Source organism: Ochotona princeps, chromosome 11 (assembly GCF_030435755.1).
Source record: "Ochotona princeps isolate mOchPri1 chromosome 11, mOchPri1.hap1, whole genome shotgun sequence".
Lineage (NCBI taxonomy): Eukaryota > Metazoa > Chordata > Mammalia > Lagomorpha > Ochotonidae > Ochotona > Ochotona princeps.
The window spans coordinates 42,049,419-42,075,835 of NC_080842.1; the positions used below are offsets into that span (position 1 = coordinate 42,049,419).

General features: G+C 51.6%; 1 protein-coding gene across 1 annotated transcript in view; it reads right to left on the reverse strand.

The window, feature by feature from the left end:
- The window catches only part of XKR6 (XK related 6), a 266,429-nt gene that overhangs the window by 29,857 nt on the left and 210,155 nt on the right, over window positions 1-26,417 (reverse strand). The window contains exon 2 of the mRNA XM_058670093.1: window positions 3,202-3,398. Coding sequence (XP_058526076.1) covers window positions 3,202-3,398 — 197 coding nt within the window. The remainder of the gene's footprint in view (window positions 1-3,201; window positions 3,399-26,417) is intronic.

Consider the following 26,417-nt stretch of genomic DNA (forward strand, 5'->3'; position numbering starts at 1 on the left):
AATACATGAGGATTTGCCTAATAAAGTGCTGGTGATCTTTTAAATCATTAACAGGTTAAATATTCTTTATCTGTAATACTTGTGACCAGAAGTGTTTCAGATTTTTAGAATATTTTTATAAACATAATGAGATGCCTTAGGAACTGGACCAAAGTTAAACACAAAGTTTATTTATATTTCCTATCTGCTTCACACGCACATCCTGGAGGTAACGATACATAGCCTTTTAAATATTTTTTTTATGGTGTGGAATTTTCTACTTTGGTATAAAAAAGTTTCAGATTTTGGAGTATTGCAGATTTCAGACTAGAGATGCTCAACTTTACTAGCATTAATGGTATAAAATGGACAAGAATCAGCCACAAGATGACAAAATCAAGGTCAGTTAGCTACAGCTTTCTCTAGTAAGGTCTGGGATTCAAGTCAGCAGGTGTGGGCCCAGTGCTGTGGCTGTCTGCGGCTCTGATATCCTATATGGGTGCTGGTTTGAGTTCCAGCTGCTTCACTTCTGATCTAGTTCCCTGATGAAGTGCCTGGGATGGCTCACAGCTTGGGCCTCTGCACCTATGTGGGAGACCCAGAAGAAGCTCCTGGCTCCTGGCTTCAGACTGGCCCAGTTTTGGCCAGCCATTGTGGTCTTTTGCAGCATGAACCAGTGGATAAAAGATCTCTCCCCACATTCACTCCAATTCTGCCATTCAAATAAATGCAGTTTAAAATAAAACAATTCTCATTCATAAAAATGGCAACAACAGAATAGCCAGATGCTCTATGGGGTTCTTGGTATCTGGCAGATCATTTAATGTTCCTGAAAATCCTCCAAGATGCATGTTGACCTCACTCATACTTTAGACAAGAGGCAGCTGCCTGAGGGTCAGACAGGCTCAGCGTTCACCAGAGGTCCAACGGCTGTCAGGTGAGAAAGCAAGACTCTGTGTTGCTACATTCCAAGAGATCAAGTGTCGAGACAGTCCAGGTTACCAACAGATCCCTTCCAAATTCACAAACTCCTTCTAGTTAGTAGTATCTAAACTAACCTGCTTTAAAGCGTATGCACTACTTGCCTCTTCACAGAGAAGAGGAGGATGGCCTCTGTTATCATAAGAAGATAGTCCCCCAACAAGGAGGCACTTGAAGAGGGAAAGGATGACACCAGATCCCTCAGTCAGTCTGTGCTCAGGGATCACCCACGCCCTTCCTCATCCTTGGCTTGGGGATCCATGACCCAGCAGCAAAGATCATCATGGACCTTCATTTAGCTCAGGGATTTCCAAATGCACCTCACTGCAAAATTCCACTTTATGAAACACCTGTCCCACTCTCCGATGCTCACCTTGCCCGAGCTTCTAGCACAGAGCATGGGTATGTACGCAGCCAGAAGCTTCCCTGAACGAAAACCCAGACCAGTGGGAATCCATGTCCCTCCCAATAACCTTTGCAGGTGCCTGTTCTTGGTAGCACATCCCAGCAACCCCCAGAACTTCCAGACCATAAATTTCTGTTCCTGTGTATATTGCCCAGTCTTAGGTACTTTGTTTTAGTAGCACAAACCTTCGGTGTTGAGGCAAAGGAGGCCTGGGACAAGAGAGAAAGTGGATCTTCCCACTAGCGCATCATTGCACTGGGCTGACAACATCAGCTCTCGGCCTCTGAGGGTGAGGTGCGCACAGAGGCTCCACTGTGCAGAAGCACCAGATGTTGCCCTGACATTTGATACCACATCCTGCTATTGCAAGTGGGTCCTCACTTTCAGAGGGTTTTCTTCAGGCTGCATTTATAAAGCAAGGCGGCTTCTCTTCCAGCCAGTTCTGTGAAGTTGCTCTCCTTCCAGAACTGACTGTCCAGTGTTGCTGTGAGCGCTGACCAAACACCACTATCCAAACTGCCTGCCAGGAACCTGGGAGCTGGCACAGCTGGCACTTTGCTGAAGGCTGGCACTGAAGGTGCAGGTGTTCAGTTTCATGTGGGGCTTGGGCCTGGTCACAGCCCCCTCTCCTTGCTCCTGTAGGGATGACCTCTGGAATGGACAGAGCTACTTTGAGGCCCCCTTTATACACTGAGGAGTATCCAGTTCAGGCTCCCTTGGTTGGGTAGATGGAACAGGAGACTTCAACCGCCAGCCAGGAGATCCTGTGGTGGCAGAGTGGGATTTGAACCCACATCCCTGGACTCCGAGTGCCCCAACAACTGTCTTCTCTGATTGGCTTTGGAAGAGAAGCCGACCTGAGAGCCAGCCAGCAAGGAAAGGTGTTCACCAAAATGCTGGAGCTGGGCTGCCATCACCCAACCACAGGTGATGGAGGTGACGGTCCCACTCGAGTGCTCCCCATAGGTACTTGTGAGCATGATGGCACCAAGGGCTGCTGGAACAGTGGGGCTGCAAGAAGGCCACCGGCCAGTAAGAGCTGGCTGTCTTGCTCTCCCAGATGACACCTCAGGCTCTGGAGTCAAGCCCTTCTACAATTTCTCCGCAAGCACACCTCTTGGGATGAGACACTCACTACTTCCTGAGACAGTCCACGCCTTGCTGGATAGAGCTGAACCCACCTGCTGTAATGGTGCTGTCTCCCTGTAGCCCCTCCACCCTTTCATATTGTGCTTCTTCCCCAAGATGTCTCTTGTGGTGTCTGCAGTCATGCACCCCAGGTGCTCCCCGCCACACACTAGACATCATCATTTCTGGCCTCTCCCCACCCTAGATCCAGCATCTGGAAAACACTGCAAGGTGTGATGTGGAATTAGCAGGCTGCTGCGGCCTTCTCCCCGGTGTGAAGCTCAGCCTCGACTTGCATTATCAAGGCTTGCCTGCGGAAACCTGCCCATGCACGGAGATTGCTGATGTCTGAACTGTGCTCTGGGCAACCTCCAGGGCTATATGGGCCCGAAGGGGTTGTGCAGGCTGGTGGGTGGCTGGGTGTGTGGGCTCCGGACCCCTCCACCCTGCCTAACTCTGCAGTTAGAGTAGCCTCCTCAACAGCCTGACCATCTGCCACGGCTGGGTTAGAAGCAAGCCACCACAGTTCCCAATGGCTACAGCTGCTGTTCTGTTGGTCCCACAGACTCGCCAACACCCAGGCTGGGCCAGCGCCCAAGGAATGAGGCTAGCCCCGTGGAGAGAAGGGGTTTGGGGGGCCTCGGCTTTGACCCGGGGCCTACAGAGAACAAGGCATGGCTGGGGCGGGGGCCCGGGGCAGCACTCACAGGGCAGCGTCTCAGCACTGTTCTTCTGGATCATTATGCAGAGCTGTAGCACCAGTTGGGGGGCGCTCTCCAGGAATGTTTCAAGGAGGCGCAGCATGTTGACGTCTGCATATTCGTACATCATAGCCCAGTAGAAGCGTCGCTGGTGTTCCTTCTGCCGCCGGCTCTGAATCCCCAGGTACATAGTGCGGATATACCTGCCGGAGACACAGGTACAACACAGAGTGGGTGGGGGGGTGCCTGCTCCCTAAAAACCCTGACCTGCCCACATCCTGTCCCCAGCTCCCACTCCTCGAACTGCACCATGCAGTGCCCAGAGGACAGGGCACTGAAGCTAGGGATGGGCCCCCAGTGAGGGCTGCCCTTCCTGGCCTCTACTTGCTAGCCTCTGCAAAAATGAGCAGGTGAAGGGCAGCCCCACCTGGAACCCACTAGGTGAGCATCTCAGGGGAGCTCTGGTCCAGGGTCCTGGGGGACCAGCGACAGGAGGGGCACACTAGTAGGGATGCCAGCTCAGGTGTTCCCGAGGAGGAAAGGAAGGGAAACAAACCCCTATGAGGCCCCTGCTAAGCGCCACCCGTGGGCTGGGCACACTCAGATATAGTCCTTAGGCATGGCAGGCAAGGAACAGCTGAGTTCCAGAAAGCCACTTCACTGGCCAGCAAGGCTGAAGCCCCATGGAGGCCCTGTCCAGGTGCAACTCAGGGTACAGCTAGAACTCCACTGGTACCCTCTCTCAGAACCACACCCAGTACCCCCACTAAGAGGATCAGGGGCCAAGCAAACAGGCACAGGAGTGCAAGGCTAGTGAGTTCACCTTACATGGGCCTTGAACTAGTCATTTCTAGCCCATGTCTTGGCTTCTTTTCTTCAGTGGGGCACCTTACAGAATGAATAGGGAAATAAGTGAGAGCTCAGAGAGTGGGCACCCCTAAACCCTTAGCTTCTCAGGTTTACCTAAACCACGGGGAAGCTGTGCCTCCGGGCCACAGATAGGAGGAAGTTGCAGGGTACCTCTAACAGCCTGCCAGTGACCTTGGAGCATGAGCCCAGGTAGAAGCGAGAGCATGAACCATCAACTGGGCACTCTGACCCAAGGGAGGGAGCCTGTCCGACCTTGGAAATCCCCATTCTATGCACATCACTGTGGCTTCCAATTGGTCTGGTCTGACTCAGCCAGAAGGAGTGCGTGGCTGACCCCCGCCTTAGCCCAACCCCTGGTGCTGCTGGGTGGACACTGTGTCCCCACTGCTATTGCTGGCCTGGTCCCAGCCACCACCCCCTCCCACCTGCGGGGATGCAGGAGCCTCCTCACTGTTTCCCACTGTCCACTCCTGCCCCCTAAGGATTTCACCCCCACCCCCTCCCTGAGCCCATGTGGCAACTAAAGTGCTTTTCAAAATATCATGCATGCAGCTGTGTCTCTCTCCCTTCTTCTCACACTCCCAAAGCTGCCTGTGTGTCTGGACAAACACACACCCCTTCCCACGGCTCAGGTCCCTGCTGGCCCTCGAGCCCCCACTCCCATTCTCTGTCTCCTGCCTTTTCCCTCTTTCTCTGGAGCACCTGTCAGCAGGGGCCTGTCCATGGCCCCCGTGCCTAAGTCAGTTCCTGGCATGTGGCAGACCTGCAGGGAGCATGTGTCCAGGGAGTGAATGGATCAGAGCCGGACCCCTGTCCTCCAGGGCTGAGCGTGGATGGGACAATGCTATCCCAGCACACTGAAGGCAGTCCTGCCCATGTTGGCATTGAGTTCTTGAAATGCATCACGGGGGAATTACAGGGGCTATGGGAGATTTGGGGCATGGCCCGAAGCCTTTTATAGGTACTACGTAGGGAATCAGGCGCTAGAAGCCAGCACCTGGAAGCAGATGTCTGCTGAAGAATTTAGAACTGTAAAGCACACACTCTTCTCCCATCACAAAATAGGTGGTGGGGTATATGACTCCAGGATGCCCATGGTGGACTGACCTCTGATGGACGGGAACTCCAGGTTCCACTCCACTGTACACCAGGATATGCAACCCCACCGGGCCTTGGTGTGACCTCAGAATGATCAGGTGAGCAAGAGTGTGCCCCCAACTGGTTGACTCAGGAATAACAACACAGCTCTCTCCAGATTACTAAGAAACTTTACACATGCACCCCCTGGATAGAAGTGGCACATGCTCCTTCTGAGAAGTAAAAGGAGGCACCATTGTGGCAGCACCAGCAGGCAGGGGTAGGCAAGGTGCCGGTGTGTGCCAGACCCGGGGCCAGGACTTCCAGATGAGCCAGCTCATGGTAACCCCACAGGGTAGATCTGTGTCGGCATTAGACGCATGGGGAAAACAAAGGCTTCGGTTCTGTGAGCTGAGGGCACTTCCCAGAATTTCTTGCCTTTTTCGGGGGGTGGGGGGGGTCCCTACCTGAGAACCAGGTGGGGGAAGAAACTGAGAACCAGGCAGAAAAGGAGGGGAGCTGGCCTACCTGACTTACAAAGCCACCGAGAGAGAGCTTGGGAGGCAGAGAGAGATGGAGCAAAAGAGAGAGAGGTAGACCCAGGGAGATGTACAGACATGGAGACACAGAAACGGAGGGGAGAGTGCGACTCAGAGACACAGACACAGACACAGACATACAGACATGGAGATGGAGACAGAGAGAAGAGGCAGGCAGGGCAGGAAGTGTCACAGCAGCTGGGGCATGAAGGAGGTGAGGGGCCCTGAGATGGATGTAGGTGATTCAGGGAGCTACAGGGGCTAGACCTCACATGACAGGTGGAGGAAAGGCTGAGTTGGGGGGGGGGGGGACACAGGGATGTGCTGGCTAGGCAGGTCAATGGCACCCAGCACATCCATGTGCTCAAGACAGTCTGGCTGCTGCCCCCTGCAGAGCACGCAAAGCCTTGTGCCGCAGACTCACACTGGGGACTAGAGGACCAATGGACTGTCTCTCAGGGCAACACTCAGACCACTGGCTCTGTCTCACCCAGCCTCCCGAGCAGCCCCATGCTGCAGTCACTGCAAGCCCAACTTCAAGCCAAGACTCAAACTCACCTAGGTCTGTCCTGTCCTTCCCCTCCCTCAGTCACTGTTTGCATCCCGCCTTCCCAGCCCAACAGCCACAAATGCAAAGGAAGCCACTGAGCCCAGCACATGCTGAATGTGCCCAGAGAAGCTGGTGTGGAGGCCGTGCCAAGGGGAGGAAGGGTGCAGGCTGGTGGTGAACACAGTCAGCTGTGGGTGTCCTACAGCAGCAGTTGAGGAGTCTGGGGCTCCGCACACCAGGCCAGACCTACTCTGCTCTCTTGCTGGCTCCCACACCATCCTCTTCACTCATTTAGTCCCTTGGGCTTCCAGAAGCTGAGGGAGGGGAACTGTTTTTCAGTTTCATTAGGCTTAGACCCTAACCTAGCCCCAGCCTCACTCCCCCACCAACTTTATGGGCAAAGACCTTGACACTAGGAAGGAAACTGACTTGTCTTGCTCACTGAAGGAGCCATAGGGACAGAGCCAGAAATAGCACAAGGGGCCTCAGACCCCCTGACCTTGCTCATGCCCCTTAACACCTGCTGCCATCTTCAGAGCTCTGGACTTGCCCTCCACCTCTGAACTTCCCCAGGCATTCCTACTCCAAGGCGTTAAGGAGCAGCCAAAGAAGCACTCCGGGGCGGGGAAGGAACACTGCGCCTCTCCCTGGCTCCCTGGGACCTGTCCAGTTTCCTTTGGTCTGGGTGACATCGGAGGCTGTCTCACTAGCTGCAGCCCTTGCAAAGACAGGCCGCGGCCACACGGTGGCGCCAGCCCCTAAGCCTTGCAGGGAGGATGCACTCCATGCCGGTGATCTCATTCGTAACGGCAGGCGCCCTCCTATGCGACAGTGTGGGGCGGAGCAGGGGGTGTTGGCGAGGTTTGGTGCGGCGGGCACGGGACCGTAGGGGTAACACCAGCTTGGCTGCCACGTTCCCCTTCTTTCCTCCGTCCCTGGCAGCCTGCATCAGGCTCTCGCCCCAACTCGGAAGGTGATTTGGACGAGAAGACATCCGCTTTGCAGGGATGTCTTGCGACACCTCTAGTCAACATCTTCTCTCCCACACCCCCACCCCAAGAGCATTGGAGTATGAAATGCATGGGGATGCGAGCGAACGCCATGCCTTATCGTGCTGTTAACTCTGCAGACAAGCTGGGCCTAGATTCGGATCTGCAGGATTGAGTGACCTTGGGCGAGTCACTTCCCGAGGAAAGTACCCGTACTCATCTACGAATCGCCTCGAGCAGGGTGAGGCCCCAGGATGTGCTGAACAGATGGCTGAAAACGTGCCTCCACCAGGGGAGGCCGGAAGTCCTGGTGCGGGTGGCAGCCCCTGGGGGTGGGGTGGGGGGAATAGAGGGGGTCTCTAGCCCTTTTCTGCAGCTGGTCCCAATTCCCCTGCCTGCACTCCCTGTGAACTACAAGTGAAACTTGGCGTGCCTCCTCCATGCCTGCCTCCAAGAGCGTTCTCCAGTGCTCTGAGCACATTCAGGGAGACCTGGCTGTCACCCTCTCATCTGAAACTGACTCAGAGAGACTAGGTAACTTCCTCAAAGTCACACAGCCAACCATGGACCAGGCATATCAGCCAAGTCTTGCCCATCTGTGGTACCCTGGGGAGTGGGCTACAGCTCTGTGCTTGATCAGCTGGGATAGAGAGTCATGATTTGTGCAAGGCCCAGTAGGCCTAGGGTGTTCACCTGTTGGGGCCTGCCGTCCCTGGTGGCTTCCTGCGGCATGCTCAGAATGGGGGGGGGGTTCTGTGGTCATTTGTAACCATAGAGAGCAACTCACCCTCTGGTCCCCAGGTGAGTGAGTCCAGGCTTTGTGGGGCCTGAAGCTTAGACAATCCTTCTTCAAGGGAAAAAAATCCATCAAACTTTTAAAGTATACCTAGCACCAACTCTATATACTTTTTCAGAAAATAAAAAGAATTCCCAATTCATTTTATGAGGCAGAATTATTCTGATCCTAAAACCAGACCAATGTGGCATAAGAAACAAAACTACGGACTACATCCCTCAAAAGCACAGATGCAAAAATCTCCAGCAAAATATTAGTAAGGCGTGGGGGCAGCACAGGTTAAACCAACCCCGATGATGTTGATGTCCCATATCAGAGCACATCCCACATCAGAAGCTTTGCCTCCAATCTAGCTGCCTGTTAATGCAGCTGGAAAAGCAGTGGAGGGTATGCCACATGCCTGGGTCCCTGTCACCCATGTGGGAGACTCAGCTCTTGGCTTTGGTCTGACCCAGTTCTGGCTGCTGTGTACACTTGGAGAGTAAGTCAGTGCATGGAAGATGTCTCTGTCTCTCTCTCTCTCTCTCTCTCTCTCTCTCCCACTTCCTTCCTCTTTCCTTTTTCTCTTTTTTCTCCCTCCCTCCCCTTCTCTCCCCACTTTTCCTTCCCTCTGCCACTCTGCCTTTGGGATAAATAAATAATACATCTCTCAGAAATGTTAACAGATAAAATCCAGGAACTTACAGAAGGAAAAGGCTAGCAGAGCCAGTGAGCTTCATCTAGGGAATGGACGACTAGCTTGACATTCAGAAACCAATCAGCATAATAATGACAAACACATGGCATTGTGCATGGTGCAGAAGTGACTTCTATAAGGAGCAATGATTTCTTTACGGGCCTTGCACACATCACGTTATACTCCACACAGGAAAAAGCCTCTGACAGAACTCAGCGTCCACTCATGATGTAAATTCTCAGCAAACTAGAGACAGATGAAAGGGACATACTAAGCTAACAGTTAATGTCCTGCCTAATGATAGCAGATTCTATGCTTTTGTCTTAAAATCAGGAACAAGTACTCTCCCCACTCGCAGTCAATGTCACACCGTGAGTTCTGCACATTACAAAAAGAAGGCAGAAACAGACAGACAATGCAAACAGGTGGCACAGGAAGAAGTAACAATGCCCCTGTCACTAATGACATGAGTGTCCATTCAAACATTCACACAATTATTTAATAAATTCAGCAAAGCCTCATGGTACAAGGTCAGCACCCAGACATTTACTTCATTTCTATAGCACCTGCAAGCAGAAATTCCGCAAGTATATACTTAACATTAAACCTAAAAAGCAAATGTTTGCATGCTAATACAATGTGTAGAAGGTGTATGCTAAAGCCATGAAAAAAAAAACCCTAAAGCAAATCCAAACAATAGAGAGACAGCCCAGGTTCATGGATTGGAAGACAGAGAAGATGACAGTGTCCTATTTAACCTCAAGATAGAGTCCAATTCCAATAAACGTTTCCCTTGGAGTTTTGCACTTGTATACAGACTCTAAACTTCAGATGGGAAGACACAGAAATGGTCTAGCCCACTACAGCATGAGAAGGATAAGCGTGAGGATTTTACTACCTGACTTAGGACTGACTCTAAAGTTACAGTGATTGAAACAGGCCGATGTTAGCAAAGAGAAACCTGGATCAGAGAACCACAAAATGGTCCAGAGACAGTGCAGAGATCCTTTCCAAAGATGCAGAGACGAGGAAATGGAGAAAGGAATGCCTTGTCAGCAAATAGGTGGGAACAATCAGTCACTCAAGGGTGACAGCTCACTTAGAATGTATAATATAAGTTAAAATCTGAAACTATAAGATCTGAAGAAGATAAAAATAGGAGAAAATGTCTTGCATTAGGCAGAGTTTTTATCTATGCATGTCTCAACAAAAGTGTGGTCTAAAAAATAACAAATTTCACCAAAATTTGAAACTTCTGTCATGTGAAGGACATTGTTAAAACAGTGCCAAGACAAACTTCAGGGCCAAGTACAATAGCCCAGTGGTTAAATCCTCATCCTGTATGTGCCATGATCTCACATGGGTGCCAAACATGTCCCAGCTGCTCCATTTCCCATCCAGCTCCCTGTCTGTGGCCTGGGAAAGCAGTCGAGGACGGCCCAAAGCCTTGGGACCCTCCACCCGCGTGGGAGACCTGGAAGAGGTCCTGGCTCCTGGCTTTGGATTGGCTCAGCTCCAGCCATTGCGACCACTTTGGGAGTGAACCAATGAATGGAAGATCTTTCTGTCTCTCCTCCTCTCTGTAAATCTGCCTTTCCAATAAAAAGAGCAGATCTTTAAAAAACAAAAGGAAAGAAAATCTTTTTACTGGGAGAAAAGATTTGAAAGCCAGTCATCTAACAGAGCTGGTACTTGCAATATACTAAGAATCCTGAAAACTCATCAGTAAGAAGATAAATGACTGAGTTTTTAAAATGGGCTAAAGCTTTGAGAGCTATTTTACAAAAAAAAAAAATGGTGGGGGGGCTGGCATTGTGCCAGAGCAGATGAGGCTGCCAGCTGTTCCACTTCCTAATCAGCTCCCTGCTGATGTTTCTGGGAGGACAGTGGGGGATAGGCCAAGTTGCTATGGTCCCTGCACCCACTTGGGAGACCCAGATGAAGTTCCTGGCTTCATCCTGTCCCCAACCCCTGTTGCTGCAGCCATTCAGGGAGTGAATTAGCAGATGGAAGACCTCTCTCTAACTATGCCTTTTAAATAGATAAATCTTTTTTAAGGATAAACAATGGTATATAAGCATAATCAACATCATGAGTTATGAGTGAACTAAAATTCAATGAGAAAAAAAATTCACAGTGATACAGCGCTCCACATTTATTTAAATGACTGAACTGAACAAAAAGCTGATAATAATAAGTGCTGGAGAAATTACAAAGCAATTGGGCCTGGCATGATAGCATAGTGGTTAAGGTCCTTCCCTTGCATGTGCCGGGATCCCATATGGTCGCCAGTTCTAATCCCAGCGGCCCTGCTTCCCATCCAGCTCCCTGCTTGTGACCTTGGAAGGCAGTGGAGGACGGCCCAAAGTCTTGGGACCCTGCACCTGTGTGGGAGACCCAGAGGAGCTCGTGGCTCCTGACTTTGGATTGGCTCAGCTCCAGGCATTGCGCTCACTTGGGGAGTGAACCATTGGACGGAGGATCTTCCTCTCTGTCTCTCCTCCTCTCTGTACATCTGCCTTTCCGATAAAAATAAATAAATCTTTTTAAAAATTACAAAGCAATTGAAATGTTCATGTATGACAAGTGGGAATGCAAATGGAGAGCAGTTGACAGTCCCTGATAAAGCTAAACACGCTCTCACAGGTGACCCGGCAATCCTGTGTCTTACTATTCTAGAAACAAACTGATGTCCATACAGAAACGTGCACACAGATGTTTTCAGTGGCTGCATTCCTAACTGCCAGCCACCCTTCCGATGTGTGAATGGACGAATGAGCTGTGTTGTGTGTCCACACTGTGGAATACTGCCCGGGAATACCAAGGAGCACACCAACAGGTGCACACAGCAGCATGCGTGAAAGTCAAAGGCATGGCACTGAGTGGAAGAAACTGTCTAAGCAGTCACATCCCGTGGGATTCCACTGGCACAGTGTTCTGGAACGGAGGAGGGACAGAGGAAAGATGGGAAGGTGCCAGGGCCTGCTTCAAAGGGGGCGTGTCAGGCAGCGTTCCAGGTGACCATGGCAGATGTCGTTATGTGAATCTGTAATGCAAAGGTCTTTAAAACACAACTGTACCTAACATAAATAGTCATATTTTATATGACTTTTACAAAATAAAGACTATTTTAATGAAGAAGAGAACATAACAAATACAAAATTAAGGACAGGTCCCAGAGTTTACATTTCAGTGAGATGCAAAAATGAGGCCATCTGGGGCCTTTCCTCATTTTGTATGGTGGGAACTGGCCCAGGATCTCAGATGGAGTGGCCCCAAAGAAACCCCACTTCAGGTCCTGTTCCTGGGCTTCACAGAGTCCAGAGGGAAGGAGGAGGCAAGAAGAGCCAGGCAAGGAGACGGGCCTGCTTGCTCCCCTGGCCCTAGGGTTGCAGTGCCTCACGCCAACCTGCCCCAACCTGGGTAAGGAATACATGAGTACGGCTCTTTCGGGAGAGCAGACCCCACAGCCTTGACCTACAGGCCCAGTCCCCTGGGGCCGAACCACAGCCCTTAGGAGGGAATCAGCTTGAACAGGAGGGACAGGAGCTGAGACCCCTTAACCATCTCAGGCTCCACCACTCTAGTCAGTGGCCTCTACAGGAGCCCAGTTTTGTGAGCCTGGGGCGGGGTTGGGGGGACACTCAGAAAGTTTCCCCACCACCACTTGTAGCCTGGCCTTGGCCTTCAAGCTCCCCCCTGGCTAAGGCTCCAATTCCCTCGGCCAGCTTGCACCCTCAGCACCTGCACTGTGCACTGTGCACTGTAGGAATCACTCCCCCAGCACCAAGGGGCAGGTCTCCCCAGCAGGGCTGTTGTTTTCTGCATGAGCAGGGGTTCTCCCTGGGTCACCAGGGCCCTTGCAGGGAGCCGCCCCACTCCCCTCCCCACCCCAGACGTGTTTTCCAGCTGGCTGCAGCTCATGGCACAGAGGCACTGAACTCTAACTGCACTTGAAACACATCTGGAACATGTGTAAGAAACCACTTCTATGTGCAGCCAGAGGCCTCACAGCACTGGCACTGCATGGAAGTGGGCACATACCCAGGGAGGGTCCTGGTCCTGGTTCACTTACCTGCCTTGGTCCTGGGCGTGTCTCAGCATTTCACAGAATGCCTGGCACATGGTGGACTCTAGAACCATGTTACCAATGTTCCCTGACCTACGATGGGGTTACATTCCAGGGAAACCTGCGGTAAGTTGTAAACGCTTTCATTCGAAAATGCACTTATTACATCTCAGCCAGCAAACACCACAACTTGCAACACTAAAGGCTAGAGAGGGTCACTTGGTCACCACTGCATAACATCTCGAGGTCACCAGCTTGGGAAAAGACTCAAGGTCCAAGTTCAAAGTGCATCCTCAACAAGAGAGTGTGTCCCTAGAGACGCCACCAGGATTCACAGTGAGGAAGTGGCATGGTGCCTCCAGTTTGGGGTCTTCTGAAATCCTGTTGGTCCTTGGTCACGCAGCCCCTTTCACCCAACCTCACTTCGTGCTCTCAGCAACTCCATGAGTCAGCTCCTCTGATAGCTCAATCATCCCGAGGAGGAAGCTGAGGCTTAGAAACGTAAACAATGTGTCTGAGGTTGAAGCCTGAGTGCTGGGCTGGCAGGGGCATGCCTCTGCTTTCCACCTTGGGGACCTCTCTCCTGTTACAGCAGCTGTCCTTACACCACACTGCAAGGGTCACTTGTGTGTCAAGAATCCTCTCTAGTTAGGTTGTAAGCCCCCAGGAAGGGCCTCTATACACCCAGTGCCCCCCAGAATGCGCTAAGCGGCATTGAGTCTCTGTTTCACTGGAAAGTTGGTCTCCTTCGGCCAACAGATGTCTGCCATCCTGCCCCAAGGGTAGACAGTGAAGGTTGAACATATGAAGAGAACTCATCAACCAGCTCCAAGGAGACAGGCTTGTGTCCCTTCCCAGACAGTTAGAAACAGAGAAGCCAGCTGAGGAGAGCTGCCACCTGTTCAGAAGGCAGCGGTTGCTGCTGCACTCTGCTCCGGTGGCTCACCAACCACACACAGCCAAGTCCCTGGTACCCACATACTGTCTTCTACCAGCAGGCTCCTTCAGAACCAGTCCAAATGCAAGGTCGGGTAGCTTGAGGGACCAGCAGGACAGGAGGGCTGGGGACAGGGCACCAGTACACCCCGAGTAAGGGGCTTCAGGTCCCCTCTGAGTATGAGAATGGATTCTGGAACTTTCCGCAGGCTGGCCGGCCTAGAGGACCCCTCTCCCTTCCCCTTCCTTTAGCTGAGACTCATTCAGCACGGAGGAACATGGAGGGGCCGGCTGCCAGCTCAGCCCCTGAGAGCAGCACATCAAATCAGAGCTATTTTTAGCCCTTCTTTCCAGCATCCCTGACATCAGCTGAGCAACGTGGCAGGCTCGAGTGCATGTCTGGGAGAGCAGGCATGAAATGGCCTTTCCTCCCGGGGCCTGGGGTGGAGGAAACGTCAGGGAAGGCACCTCACAGCCTTGGGGAACAGGAACAGCTGCAGTAGCCGCCATCAAGTTCCCCTCGCAGGGTGGCCGGAGCTCCTGAAGCATTCTTGAGCTCAGGAGAGCACACCTTGGGTGCAGACAGCTTCCTCCCACCTTGTGCCAGCCTCACTTCCACACCAGCACAGGGGCTTCTGCCTGGTGCCCCCTTCTCTAAGCAAGGCATTGCAGTAGGCCATAGAAGATCAAATACCTCAGCAAAGGCAGATGTTGGAGTGTTGCCCTTCTGTTTCCAGAAGGATGGGGACAAAGATTGTTTATGTTGTTGTGGTTGATCTTCATATCTCTGGCATGAGGCGCACTGTCTGATACTTAACAGGCATTTGATAGTTATTCCATGAGTGAATGTACACACTGGAGTGATGCTGGCGCTGTCCTCCAACTATGGAACCTTGCATTGTTCTCACTGGGCTGAGTGTAAAGAAAACGCCATTTCCCCCAGGTCTCCAATAGGGGAATTAGAGAGCTGGATGGAGCCCAGAGCCCAAGGTGGGCTCTTTCCTGCTCTTCCTTCCTTGCCTCTTTGGTCCTTAAGTCTCACTCTGGACTCAACCTGAGACCTCAGACCTGAATGAATACAGTGCTGTGTGGACGTCCCTCTCTACCCAGCACCTGCTCTTCCCAGGAAGCCCAGCCCCTCGCAGGTGCGGCCCTGCTGGTTCTGTGTCTGAAACTGTGACCCCTGCCTCACCAGTGGTGGGAAAGGTCACCGGTGGCCCCTCCACCCAGATTAGAGCTCAAGACTTTGGACAGAAGGTCCCTCCTGCAGTGGCTCTGCCTGCATCCTGCTGAAGTGAAGTTTCCAGCATCCAGTGCCAGCAGTCTACATGTACACTGCCCAGGGAAGGGAGGACAGCTCTGTTTGAGTGGGCCTCACCACTGCAATAGGGGGTGGGGTGCCATGAGGGGGATGTGGATCTAAAGGAATCACCTGCACTCTGCCAGGAGCTTTGGATCATGTGACAAACACAGACACAGAAGCATTCGACACAGGCTCCCCAGAGCAGTGGCCCAAGGAGGCTGTGCTGAGTCCTTGAGTTAAGCCTCAAGTACAGGGGAACTAAGACAGCCCATGGTCCTGTTCAGCCCACAGTGCAGCTGTCATTGATGAATGTACTGGAGCTTTTCAGGAGGTTTCTGCATGTCCCTCAGCTACTTCCTGCATGTATGTAAGCGTGTGTGCATCCTGTGGACTGTGACATCTTTCAATTGCCCTGAGCATATCCCTCTCAGATGCAAGAGCTCTATGGATGCATCCAGACACTGAATGGACATAACTGAGTGCCTACTGCATGCCAGGCACTGTGCAAGGGCCAGGGGACCCTGCCATGCTTTATCTTGGGAGTGGACTGAGGAAAGAGAGTCCTTGGGGGCTGGGAACAGGAGGCAAGGCTACCAATTCCGCCGTCCGACAGGAAAATGTTTCTAGAAGACAGGCATTAAGCGGAGTGTGCAAGAATGGGCAAGCAGGTATCCAGCCACTGGATGGCAAAGAACCTATCAGGTTCATGTGGACACCAGGAAGGAAAGGGGTGAAAGGTGCCAGGATGGAAAAGAAGGGCCTTCTTGGAGAGGCACAGATGTGCGTATTGGGGAGCTCCCTCTAGTGGCAGCAGAGAGCCATCAGAACAGAAGACATGGCCGAGGAGGGTCCGAGGCTATGGCAAGGGGAGAATCCTGGCGCCTAAGCAGGGAGACAAAGGGAGCCAGGGAGGCTTGGCTTGACACGGTGGGTGGAGCAGATGCTCCAGAGATGGGGCATAGCAGACATAGTGAGGTTGAGAGCAAGAATGCCTGGGGCACCAGAGAACATGCAGACTGATGCGGGAGTTGGTAGGAAGCCCAAAAGGGAGATCTGGACAGTGGATACAGACTGGACAGCTGAGGAACTTTGTGTGTGAAGCGGGGACAGTGTGCAGAGTGAGAGCAGCCGGCACAGGGCCCCACAACACCACCACTCAGCTTCACATGAAGAGAAACTTGGAGGGGACTGGGGCCTCCCTGGTGACCAGGTAAAAGGGGGAGCTCATTTAACCAGCCCAAGGCAAGCTGGAGACAAACAGCTCAGCCAGGACTACTGAAGGTCCTGAGTTATAGCCTCAGCGCCGTCTGCTCTTGTGTCTGCAGATCCCACATCTGTGACTTCAACCAAATGGAAATCTGTGGTTAAAAGACTTGTATCTGTTCTGCACATGTACAGACTTTCCTTGTTATCATCCTCTGAACAATAGCATGCACCAACCTCCTCCTCCAGTGTCGACATCACATTTACCTAGCATTGGGGATGGCCGGCCATCGGGGAGGGAGGCGGGTGCCAGTAGGTGCTCCGTAAAGGCTCTTTTACAGAGAGAGCTTGAGCACCTGCAAATTTTGGTGGAGGAGGATCCCAGACCACCCCCCCCCATGGATAGCAAGGGACTCATGTGTTAGTGAATATATCTTTCATTCACCATCCAAGACTCAGCATTTGGCTTTCAACCTTCTGTGTTTTGAGACTGAAAGTCCTGGGTTTTTGTCCAGTCCCCTGAACTGTGGTTTCCTCTGCTCTGGGCCCTGATCAGCTCCTGCCCTCATCTGTGGGGGACAGGATGGCCTGCAGTTGTATCCCTCCAGAAAAGAGCCCTCCCGGGTGTTCTTTTCAACCCCAAGCTCAGCTGCTCACTATCTTCCAGGCCTGGAGTTGGCTCAGTAGCGCCCTTCAAGTTCAAGGTGCAGGTTAGGGAGAAGTGAGAGTGACCTCAGAGAAGCAGCCTTGGGATAGAAGAGTGGCTGCCATGCACAGGACAAGAACTACCTAAATAGCTCAATGGTTCATTGCAACCTTACACAGAGTAGAGCTGTCACTTCAGTTGCCAATAGGGAAACCTGGGTTTGGAGAGGTTTGGAAATCCTCCCCAAAGTCACACAGCCAGAGAATCAGAGCACTAAGGTTCCAACTTGGGTCTACCCTGCTAAGCACAGCACTGCTCTCTTATTCTGGAGATCTCAGTCCCATGAGTAGATGTGATCACAGCAGCCACACAGGGTGGGTGTGTATAGCACACACACACTCCTGAAACCTTGTTAATCATCCACACTGTTGGTGGTGAATGAGGCATGGACCACCAAATCCAAGTGACAGCCCATGGATGGCCTGGAGCCCAGCTCCAAGGCTTTCCTACCACACTTTGCCACAATTTGTCCTGCCTTCGTGGCCTTGGCAAACTCTGTCCACTATGTCTCCTTCTTGGTGGGATGAGCAGATCAGACCAGATGAACATCATGCCTTGGTTCTACAGTGACTCTGTAGACCTTTTCTGTTGCCTAGGGGTCTTCCAGCTCAGTGGGCACCCCGAAGGATTCAGGCCACTACTTCCCACAGAACCCTCTTCCCCACTGCAGGCTGTTATTGCCATGGGAGGGGCCCAAGGGTGCCACCTTAGAGTTCAGGCTTGCTCCCTTAAGGCTTCCTCCATAGTGGGTTCCCCCATGTACAGTCCTGAGGCCTGACCAGAAAACAGGCTAGAGCCAAGGTATCACTTGGACCTTGCATTTACATGGCAGCTGCCAGCATGGTCAGTGACATTTCTACACCTGCATGCCCTCGTTGGCAGGGCACCACCTGTTCCCCTGACCTCACCCTGGGCCCTCAGCCTCCCCGGGCAGGTCCCTGAAGTCCAACGTGGGCCACAGTCCCATGCTCACATTGTTCTCTCCTCACAGCCTTTTAAAAAATTTGCTGCTGGGGATGCCCAGGTGGCAGGACTGTCCACTGGGACACCTGGATCCCAGAGCAGCTAAGGCCAGAGGACCCTCTTTCCCACCCCAGCTACCTGATCTTATGTAAAATCAAGAGCTGAACCATTGCACAGTGTAAACTCCTTTCCCATTGCTTGGTCTTAGGGCTAACTATAGCCTTTACAGCCTGCCCAGAGATGTGGTGATCTTGGGCATCCAACTTCTGCCCCCTTGTTTTAATTTTTAATTAACTTATTTTTATTTGAGGGACAGAGAAAGAGAGAGAGAGAGAGAGAGAGAGAGAGAGAGAGAGAGAGAGAGAGAATGAATCTAACTTTTTTCCTAAATGATCACAATAGTCAGGGTTGGGCCAGGCCAACACCATCATCTGCTGCTTCCCGGGTTATATCAGCAGGAAGCTGAATCAGAAGCAAAAGTACTGGTACATCAAACAGGAAACGGTTAGCCTGGACTCACATATACCTTATTAGGTAGGACACAAAGATAAGTTACTCCTCACTAAGGTATTGAAGATTTCTCTGCACACCCCTCCTAAAATTGCTCTGCACCTCAACTGTTGACATATGCCTTGTTAGAGTTATAAGCCAACATGGACTATCCCAAATACACCAAGTTCAGTAAAAATTATGCTTCAAAACTATAAACTACTAAATACAAAAATGAAAATAGACATGAGACAGCTGAATAGTACCCTATAGCCATTTTAAGGTGCATAGCAGCCAGTTGTGTATAAACTAAAATTGAAATGTCAATGAAATAATCACAGGATGTGGTTAAGAACTTGCATTTTCTAACATATTGATCACTCAATACCATGTCATTTAACCCCATAATGTTGTAAACAGTTGTTGATGTTATGTTGTGGCTTTTAATTGGCCAGGATGATATTCTGCCAGCTCTGCCTTCAGACCAGAGACGGTCTCCCCAAGAAACTGTTGAATTTATCTGGACAATAAGATGCTGGACACTATGCAAAGTACACACTTGCAATGAAAGAATTATGATTGGATTTGAACTGTCATACTGCAACAAGGTGGAGAAATCCACCGTGGGGGGAGAGTATGGGGAGGGGATGGGGGAATCCCAGAGCCTATGAAACTGTGTCATAAAATGAAATGTAATAAAAAAAAACGTACTGGTACTTGAGCCAGGAACTCCAATCTAGACAGGGTGACTGGCAGATGCCCTCCCCTTTCCCCTTTGGGGCTGCAGTACTGTGGTAAAATTACAAGCGGTGGGGCAAGCCTTTAGCTATGTGGGTGTTGGAAGGAGCTGGCCTGGCCAAAGCACTGATCATCTCCACCTGGAGTGGGTAGAAAGCAGCAAATGCCTTTGGGCTCTGGTCACCTGCCAAGTTGCTGGAGGAAGAAGGTGCATGGGGAACAGAAGTGAAGGCCGCAGGCAGGAAGGGCCTTGCCCAGGCACCCATCCATCTGCCTTTTGCAGGCAGTCCCAGCTGATGGTAGTGGTGACGATGATGAAGGGCTTAGCGACTTTGCAGTTTACCTTCTCTCCCTACTTCTTTATATCCCTCTTCTCTGACCTACCTGTGTTGGCCTGCTGCTTCCTCCTTACCGTCTGAAGCTTCCTGTGAGGTGGCCTGAGGCTCCCTCCTGTTTCAGAAAGCAGGGACCTCCAGTAGCACAAAGCACAGCCTGGGACTCAGGCCCCAGCTTCTCTGCAAGGCTCTGACCTCCAGCAGCCGCACCTGACCACACAAGAGTCACCTATGCCTCCTGCGTTCCAGGCCCTGCCCTGAAGGGTGTGACAGGGTGTTGCTGCTCAACGTGACCTGTATGCTGCCATTCCCATTTACAGAGGAGGGACCTGAAGCCAACAGTCTTGACGATCTCAGCCAAGTGCACAAGCTTGCAGATGTGCTATCCCTTCCTGAGCTCGGAGCACTGCAGCAGCACAGGGGAGGGTGCTCCAGGCCCAAGGACAGTCATGGGGGCAGCTACAAGGAGGACCCCGGGAGCCCATGTCCAAGCCATGTCTGCCTCAGCCTGGGAGCTCCCATGCCATGCCTTCAGTCCTTCCACCTGGTTTTCCCTTGTTCCTCCCCAGGAAGCTGCCCCTGGGAGCTTGCTGAGGTCAGGCTGGGTAGGCCTGCCAGGAATGACCCCATGCAGGAGAGTCAGGATGGGTGGGACCAGGGGCTAGAGATGTTACAAAGGAAGAGCAGATTCCAGACAGTGGATGGTGGGGTTCTACCCCTTCCGGGACAGAAGCCTCCACTCCTGCAGGATAGTCCCAACCAGGTCAGTGCCGTCAGCTCCCAATGCAGCCAACGCCTGCAGGCACACATCACCTCAAGGTCCAAACCACAGGGATGCTGTCTCCCCAGGAGCCACCAGGAGGAAGTGCACACTCCTTCCGAGAACCTCTCAGAAGCCAACAGCACCGTGCTGTGCCAGCAGTCCAGGCAGGGAAAGGCTGGCTGTGCCCAGGACTGGGGCTCCAGGCTGTCCTTCCCACTGATCAGCCCCAAGATGACGAAGGCACCTCCACGTCTGGAGCCTCAATGGCCTCCTCTACGAAATGGGGTCAAAAAGACTTGGGTTGCTCGCATCTCTCAGATGTACATGAAGAAAGCAATGTGCCCGTGTGTCCCAGTGGTCTTCAGTCTTAGAAAAGACCCGACAAGAGCAGAAATACAGCCTGGTCTCCCCTCCTCAGACAGAGCTTGCTTAATAATTTATCCACTCATCCCTCAGCAAATTCTGAAGGGAACATGAGCACTTGAGAGCATCTGATACAGCTGGCAAGCCTCACAGACCCTCAGCTCACTGGCCAGCGGTTCCCTCCCAAGGTCACCCAGGAGTAACTGTTGATCATGTGCTCAGGAAGGCAACTGGCGTGAAGTGGCTCCCATCTATCTCACTGCACCCACATTAGGCAGATCTCACTGCTGTACTGTGCTGTCCCCCACACAGGAAACTTGATGCCCAGGGATGAACCATTGCTGGTCCATGGTCACTTGGCAAGGATAGGGGAGCTGGGAGTCACAGCTGGGACTGACTGGGAGTCCCAACATCTCAGCAGTGTGTTCCTCACTCAGCTCTATGTCTTCTAGACATGTTAGATGGCATCACATACCCATCAGCCACCTTAGAGCAACTATCCTGGGCCAGTCCCTTAGAATCAGTGCCCCAGCATCCCAGGTCATCCCCTATTCGAGTTCCAAGTAGAGGTGGATGATAAATGAAGGAGCAAATGCTTACAGAGCTGTAAGAAACATAAAGCGATGGGGAAGGAGAAGCGCATGGGTGTGTGCATGCCAATATGTATTCATGTGTGCATATGTCTATATGTGCACACATATGCATTGTAAGTGTATCTATATGCTTGTGTGTGCACATATATGTGTGTATGACAGGAAAAACAACAGTGGAGATGACCACCAGGACTGCATCACAGCAGAATTTGGTGACAGCTTCTGGTAGCAACAGGAACACAGTTACGCTGCACACTGACCTATTCTCTCTCATCTTTGGTCCCCAGATCTCCCTGTTCTCTTAGGTGAGTCCCACAGCAGCAGCTCCCCGGGCCACAGGGTCCTCATCTGCAAGATGGGAGGGCTGCTCCGGACCACCTTGCCTGGCCTCATAATACCCCACACCCAGTAGCCATGCACAGGAGGGGCTGTGCTGGCTGGGTCTTCTCAGGAGGGCAGGAAGGGGGGCTCTATGACGTTTTCCCTCCTGACCTGACAGGGGGTCTAAGCCCAGAAGGGGGTTAGCAGGCAGGAGTGAGGAACAGTTATGGTCCCCAGACTAGGAAGAAGACCTCTGCACAGAGGCTGCAGTGAACAGAGGTAGGGTGACAGGAGAGCTCCACCATCTGGAGATGGGCTAAGAGGAGGATGGGGACCAGGGAGTAAACCTGAATCTGCAGGTGGGGGCTGGACAGGTGATGAATGTGTCCCTTTCTCAAGACTCAGAAGGGGCTGGTGCTAGGCCTCCTGCCGCCTCCCTAATCCTCCCCCAGCAAAATCTCCAGCCCCCAACTCCAGATCTGCCTGGATGCAGCCCGCCCCCCCACCTCAGGAAGCAGAGCTAGCGACCCTTCGCATACTGCAATACAGAAACTCACATGTTCTACACCACCAATGAGCCCCTCACCAAGCACTCATCAAATAAATCAGAATCATTCATATTTTTAGCACTCCTGTGATGGCCTGATCTGCTATTCCCTTGTATGGTGATATCTAAGTCTTGCAACAATCTGTGGGTCTGGAACTACTTATCTTGTCTTACAGGTGTCTGAGAACAACCTGGACGATCTGCAGCTCCTCCTTGCCTTTTACATAACAGCTGAATCAATTCACGCTCTCACAGTACACGACTTGGTGGCTCTAGAACATCCACAGACTTGTGCCACCATCACCATAATCTAGTTCCAGAACGTTCACATCACTCCAGAGTGACACCAGCAGTCATGGCCCATTCTTCCTTCTCACTACAGGCCTCAGCAAGCACCAAGCTCTGACTCTGTGTCTGAGGATCAGCAGATCCTGGAGATTTGTTCCCAGAGTTTATCCGTGATGCAACAGGTGTCGGTTCCGCATCCCTTCCTATGGCTAATATCTCACTATTTATGCACACCACATTTTGTTCGTCTGCTCCTCAGCTGATGGACGTTTGAGTTGTTTCCACTTGGTTTTGCTTCGATGACAAAGTGCTGCCATGAACGATTATGTCCACGTTTTTACATGGACATATGCCTCCAGTCTTTTGGAGAATATACTTTATGGTGGAATTGCTGGGTTACACACCTCCATGCTTAACCTCTTGAGAAACCAGCAGACTACTTTTCATAGTGGTTGTATCATTTTATAACCTCACCAAAAGTGTGTGAGGGCTCCAATTTTCCACAAAGCAAGAAAGTAAGTGGGGCCCACAATGCCACAGCCATCTGCCTCAGAGTTCTGCCTGGCATTCCCGAGTCAGTCCATGTCAACACCTCCTAAAACAGACCCTTCCTCACTGCTCTCCTCCATGCTCTGTCAATGCCTCAGGCTGCCTTCTCACTACCCCAACTCCTCATTACCCAAGACCCAGCCCCATCATCACTTTCAATAATTCTGACTTCTTCCCTACATCTGTACCTGCCCAGGCCAGAGTTAGGGGATCCCTCCTGTGCTCCACTGTTTTTCCCAACACCTTTCTTTATGATACTTCACTCCCTGTATAACATCATATTCATATTTTCCTTTTCCTTCTGCCTCTTTCACAAGACCATGTACTCCTTATTCACATAGGGTCTGGCCCACAACTTCTGTTCAGCTAATTTCCATGGACAGTGAAGACTGCTGGCTGCCAAGGGAAAGCGGCCAACTGACTGAGTTCCTCATTTGGTGGTTGGTGGTGGATTTTGCTGCCCAGGACCATGTAGCCCACAGTGGCCCAATGCCAGTGGCCATGGTTCATCAGGAGTCCCAGAGGAGCCAGCCTGGAACTCACCTACCGATCCCTGGTCCATCCTCCTGCCCACATAGTCTGAAAATTACCATGCTACTTAAATCCCTCTTGCCACACAGGGGAAAAATGGATCAAACTAATTCACACTAAGAAGATAGTGGTTTAAGGTATTATCCCTCCAAAAAGGAAGATAAATGCTTAAAACAAAGGGAATAGTGTTGACTGGCAGCCAACGTTTTAGACAACACAAAGGTGTGCCTTCTACTGCAGTGCAGACCCTATCATCCCTTCCTCTGTGGGTGAGACCAGCCCTTCCTCGCTCTGACCTTCAAGCTGTTATGACCAGACACACAACCATCCTCAGACCTTGAAGATACTTCTTTCCCCCCAAGTGGGCAAACATGGGTCACTGGACTTTTCACTGTCTCCTATGAGTCTGTGCTATAAATGGAGCAGGTTTCTGCATTCCCATTTCACAGACAAAGATGCTGGGACCATGAACAGCTAATGACTCACTGGATATCACCCAGAGATATTCAAAGTCATGCACAACAGTCCAGGTTGGCCATATCAGGGTCTCCAAAACCATTCAAGCCCAGCATGATGGCTCAATGGCTAAGTCCTCACCTTGCAAACACCAAGATCCCATACAGGCACCTGTTCATTTCCTGGCTGCATCACTTCCCATCCAGCTCCCTGCTTATGGCCTAAGGAAGCAGCAGAGGATGGCACAAAGCTTTGGGACTCTGCACCTATGTGGGAGACCTGGAGGAGGCTCCTGGCTCCTGGCTTTGAATCAGCTCAGCTCTAGCCATTGTAACCATTTGTAGAGTGAACCAATAGACACAAGATTTTTCTGTACTTCTCTCCATAAATCTGATCTGCCCTTTCACAAGGGAAGATCTTGAATAAATAAACGTTTATAAAAACAAAAACAACAACAAATCCCACTCTCCCACCAGGTAATGCGGCTCTCTCTAGGCTTCTTGGAATGTCAAGTCATCCTGTTTACAGGGAATTCACTCCCAGAAACATCTGTCCTGGGCTTCTGTTGTGGAATGAATTGTGTCTCTGTCATCCTTCTCAACTCCTCAAATGCATATGTTTGGAGACAGGGCCTTTACAAGGATAAGTGGATATTAAATGAAGCCATAATGATGGAGTCCTTAGAGGATAGAGCTGATGTCCCTACAGAAAGACAGAGATCCCAGAGATGTTTCTCCACATCTGGGCTCTTGGGAGAGGTCCCATATGCATGGAGAAAAGGGGCAGCTATCTGCAGGCCAAGATGTGAGTGTTCACCAGAAACCAGCCCTGCCAACAGCTGGTTCCTGAGCTTCCAGCCTCCAGAAGTGTGAAAACAATCATGCCACTCTCTGAGCCACCAGGTCTATGACTTTTTACTAAAGCAGCCTGAGCTGAGTAAGAGTGCTGAGACCACTCAGATGGATGCAGAGCCTGCATTTGTCTACTTGGCAAAAGGCAGCAACACCAATGTTGGGCTGTAAGTCATCTGGTGAGAAGGTTAGCATGGGGCAGAGTATGGGCTTTGTTCCCAGTCCCTACCTGCAGTCTGACAGATAATCATCCCTTTGTCATTAGCCAAGCAAGATAATGCATCCCATCTTATCCTGTGCAGAATCTCAGAAAGTTAGAGGTGTCCTGGACAGGAATGCAGCCTCTTCCCTTCATAGATACAGAAAACCAAGGCCCAAGAAGTGTGTCCTTGACACTGCAACTTGTCCTCAACTCAAAGAGCTGCCATCCTGAGTTTTCCAAGCCACCTTCCCTCCTTGGCCCTTTTCCAGAGCTAGGGATTATTAGAAGACGGCAGCAGGAGGAGCTGGGGACATTTTGTTCCTCTTACAATCTGCTTGGGCTGAGCCTCAAAAGGCAACATGCAGAGCCTCCCTCTGGCCTGAGGTCTGGATGACCTTGTTCCTGTCGGTTGCCACCACATTACTCAGATTCCTTCCCGTGACCTCCTGCCCACTGGAGAGGGCCTGGAGTGGACACTAAGGACTCATCAAGTCCTCATACCTGCATTGAGTCCTTAGTGTCAGTTCATTGCCTTCCTCACCAACCTAAGGATGGAATCTGCCCCATGCTCTCTGGGAGGGTCCCCAAGAGATGAGAGCACAACTCAAGGCTGCAGAGGGGGTGTAGGAAGCTGTCAGGGAGAAGAATGTTTCAGGAATGGGGCTTGGAATCCACAGGAGGTAACCCTGCTGGCTTCTAGCCAGGGGACAGCCCACTGCCAGTTCTGGAACCAGGCATCCACAGCACACACGGGGCTTTCCCAGCTGGCACACATCATCTTTGCCAGGAGAAACTCGGCAGGTACCAAAGCAAGGAATGTGTTGAGCCAATGGCTGCATAGCAAACTGGTGGGCTACCCCCCTGCCCCACACCTCTGCTTGGCCAGCAGGGTGGGCTTGACTGACTGGAGTAGAATTGGGCTTTGCCTGCCCTCAGCTCTCAGATACAGGCTATACCTATCAGACGTCTGCATCCTCCCCATTGTCTAGCAGCTGCAGGGAATCTTAAAAGGCCAACCTTGAGGGCCACGTTGAGCCCTCCAAGTCCATTCCTTCACAGGGACTGGAGGATTAAGTGTGCATGTCTTACAGCCTTCCAGGAGACAGGCAGGCAGAGCCTGGGATAGAGGTGTGGTTACCAACAGGAAAGAGAGAGCGGCGACTGCAGGGCAGATGGAATCTGCACCTGCCAAGAGCAGCCAATTCCCACTCCTGATGCCCAGTGGCTCTGCACAGAGCCTTCCTCTCCTCCAGGCACAGTGGGGAAGAGACAGGCTGGCCAGTGTGGGCTCTCTGCACATCCCAGGACCATCCTCTGCCTCCTGTCTTAGGACAAGCCAAGCTGGAGACCGGGGACAGACATGGAGATTAGTATCAGTTATTTTGGATCCAAGAACTTAAACTAAGCCAATGTAAGAACTCAGAAGTGCACCTAATCTAAAAAAAAAAATCCCTACTCCATACATCTCTTCATCCAAGTGTTTGACAGAACTGGTCAGAGGTAGTGAGATTTGTAATTC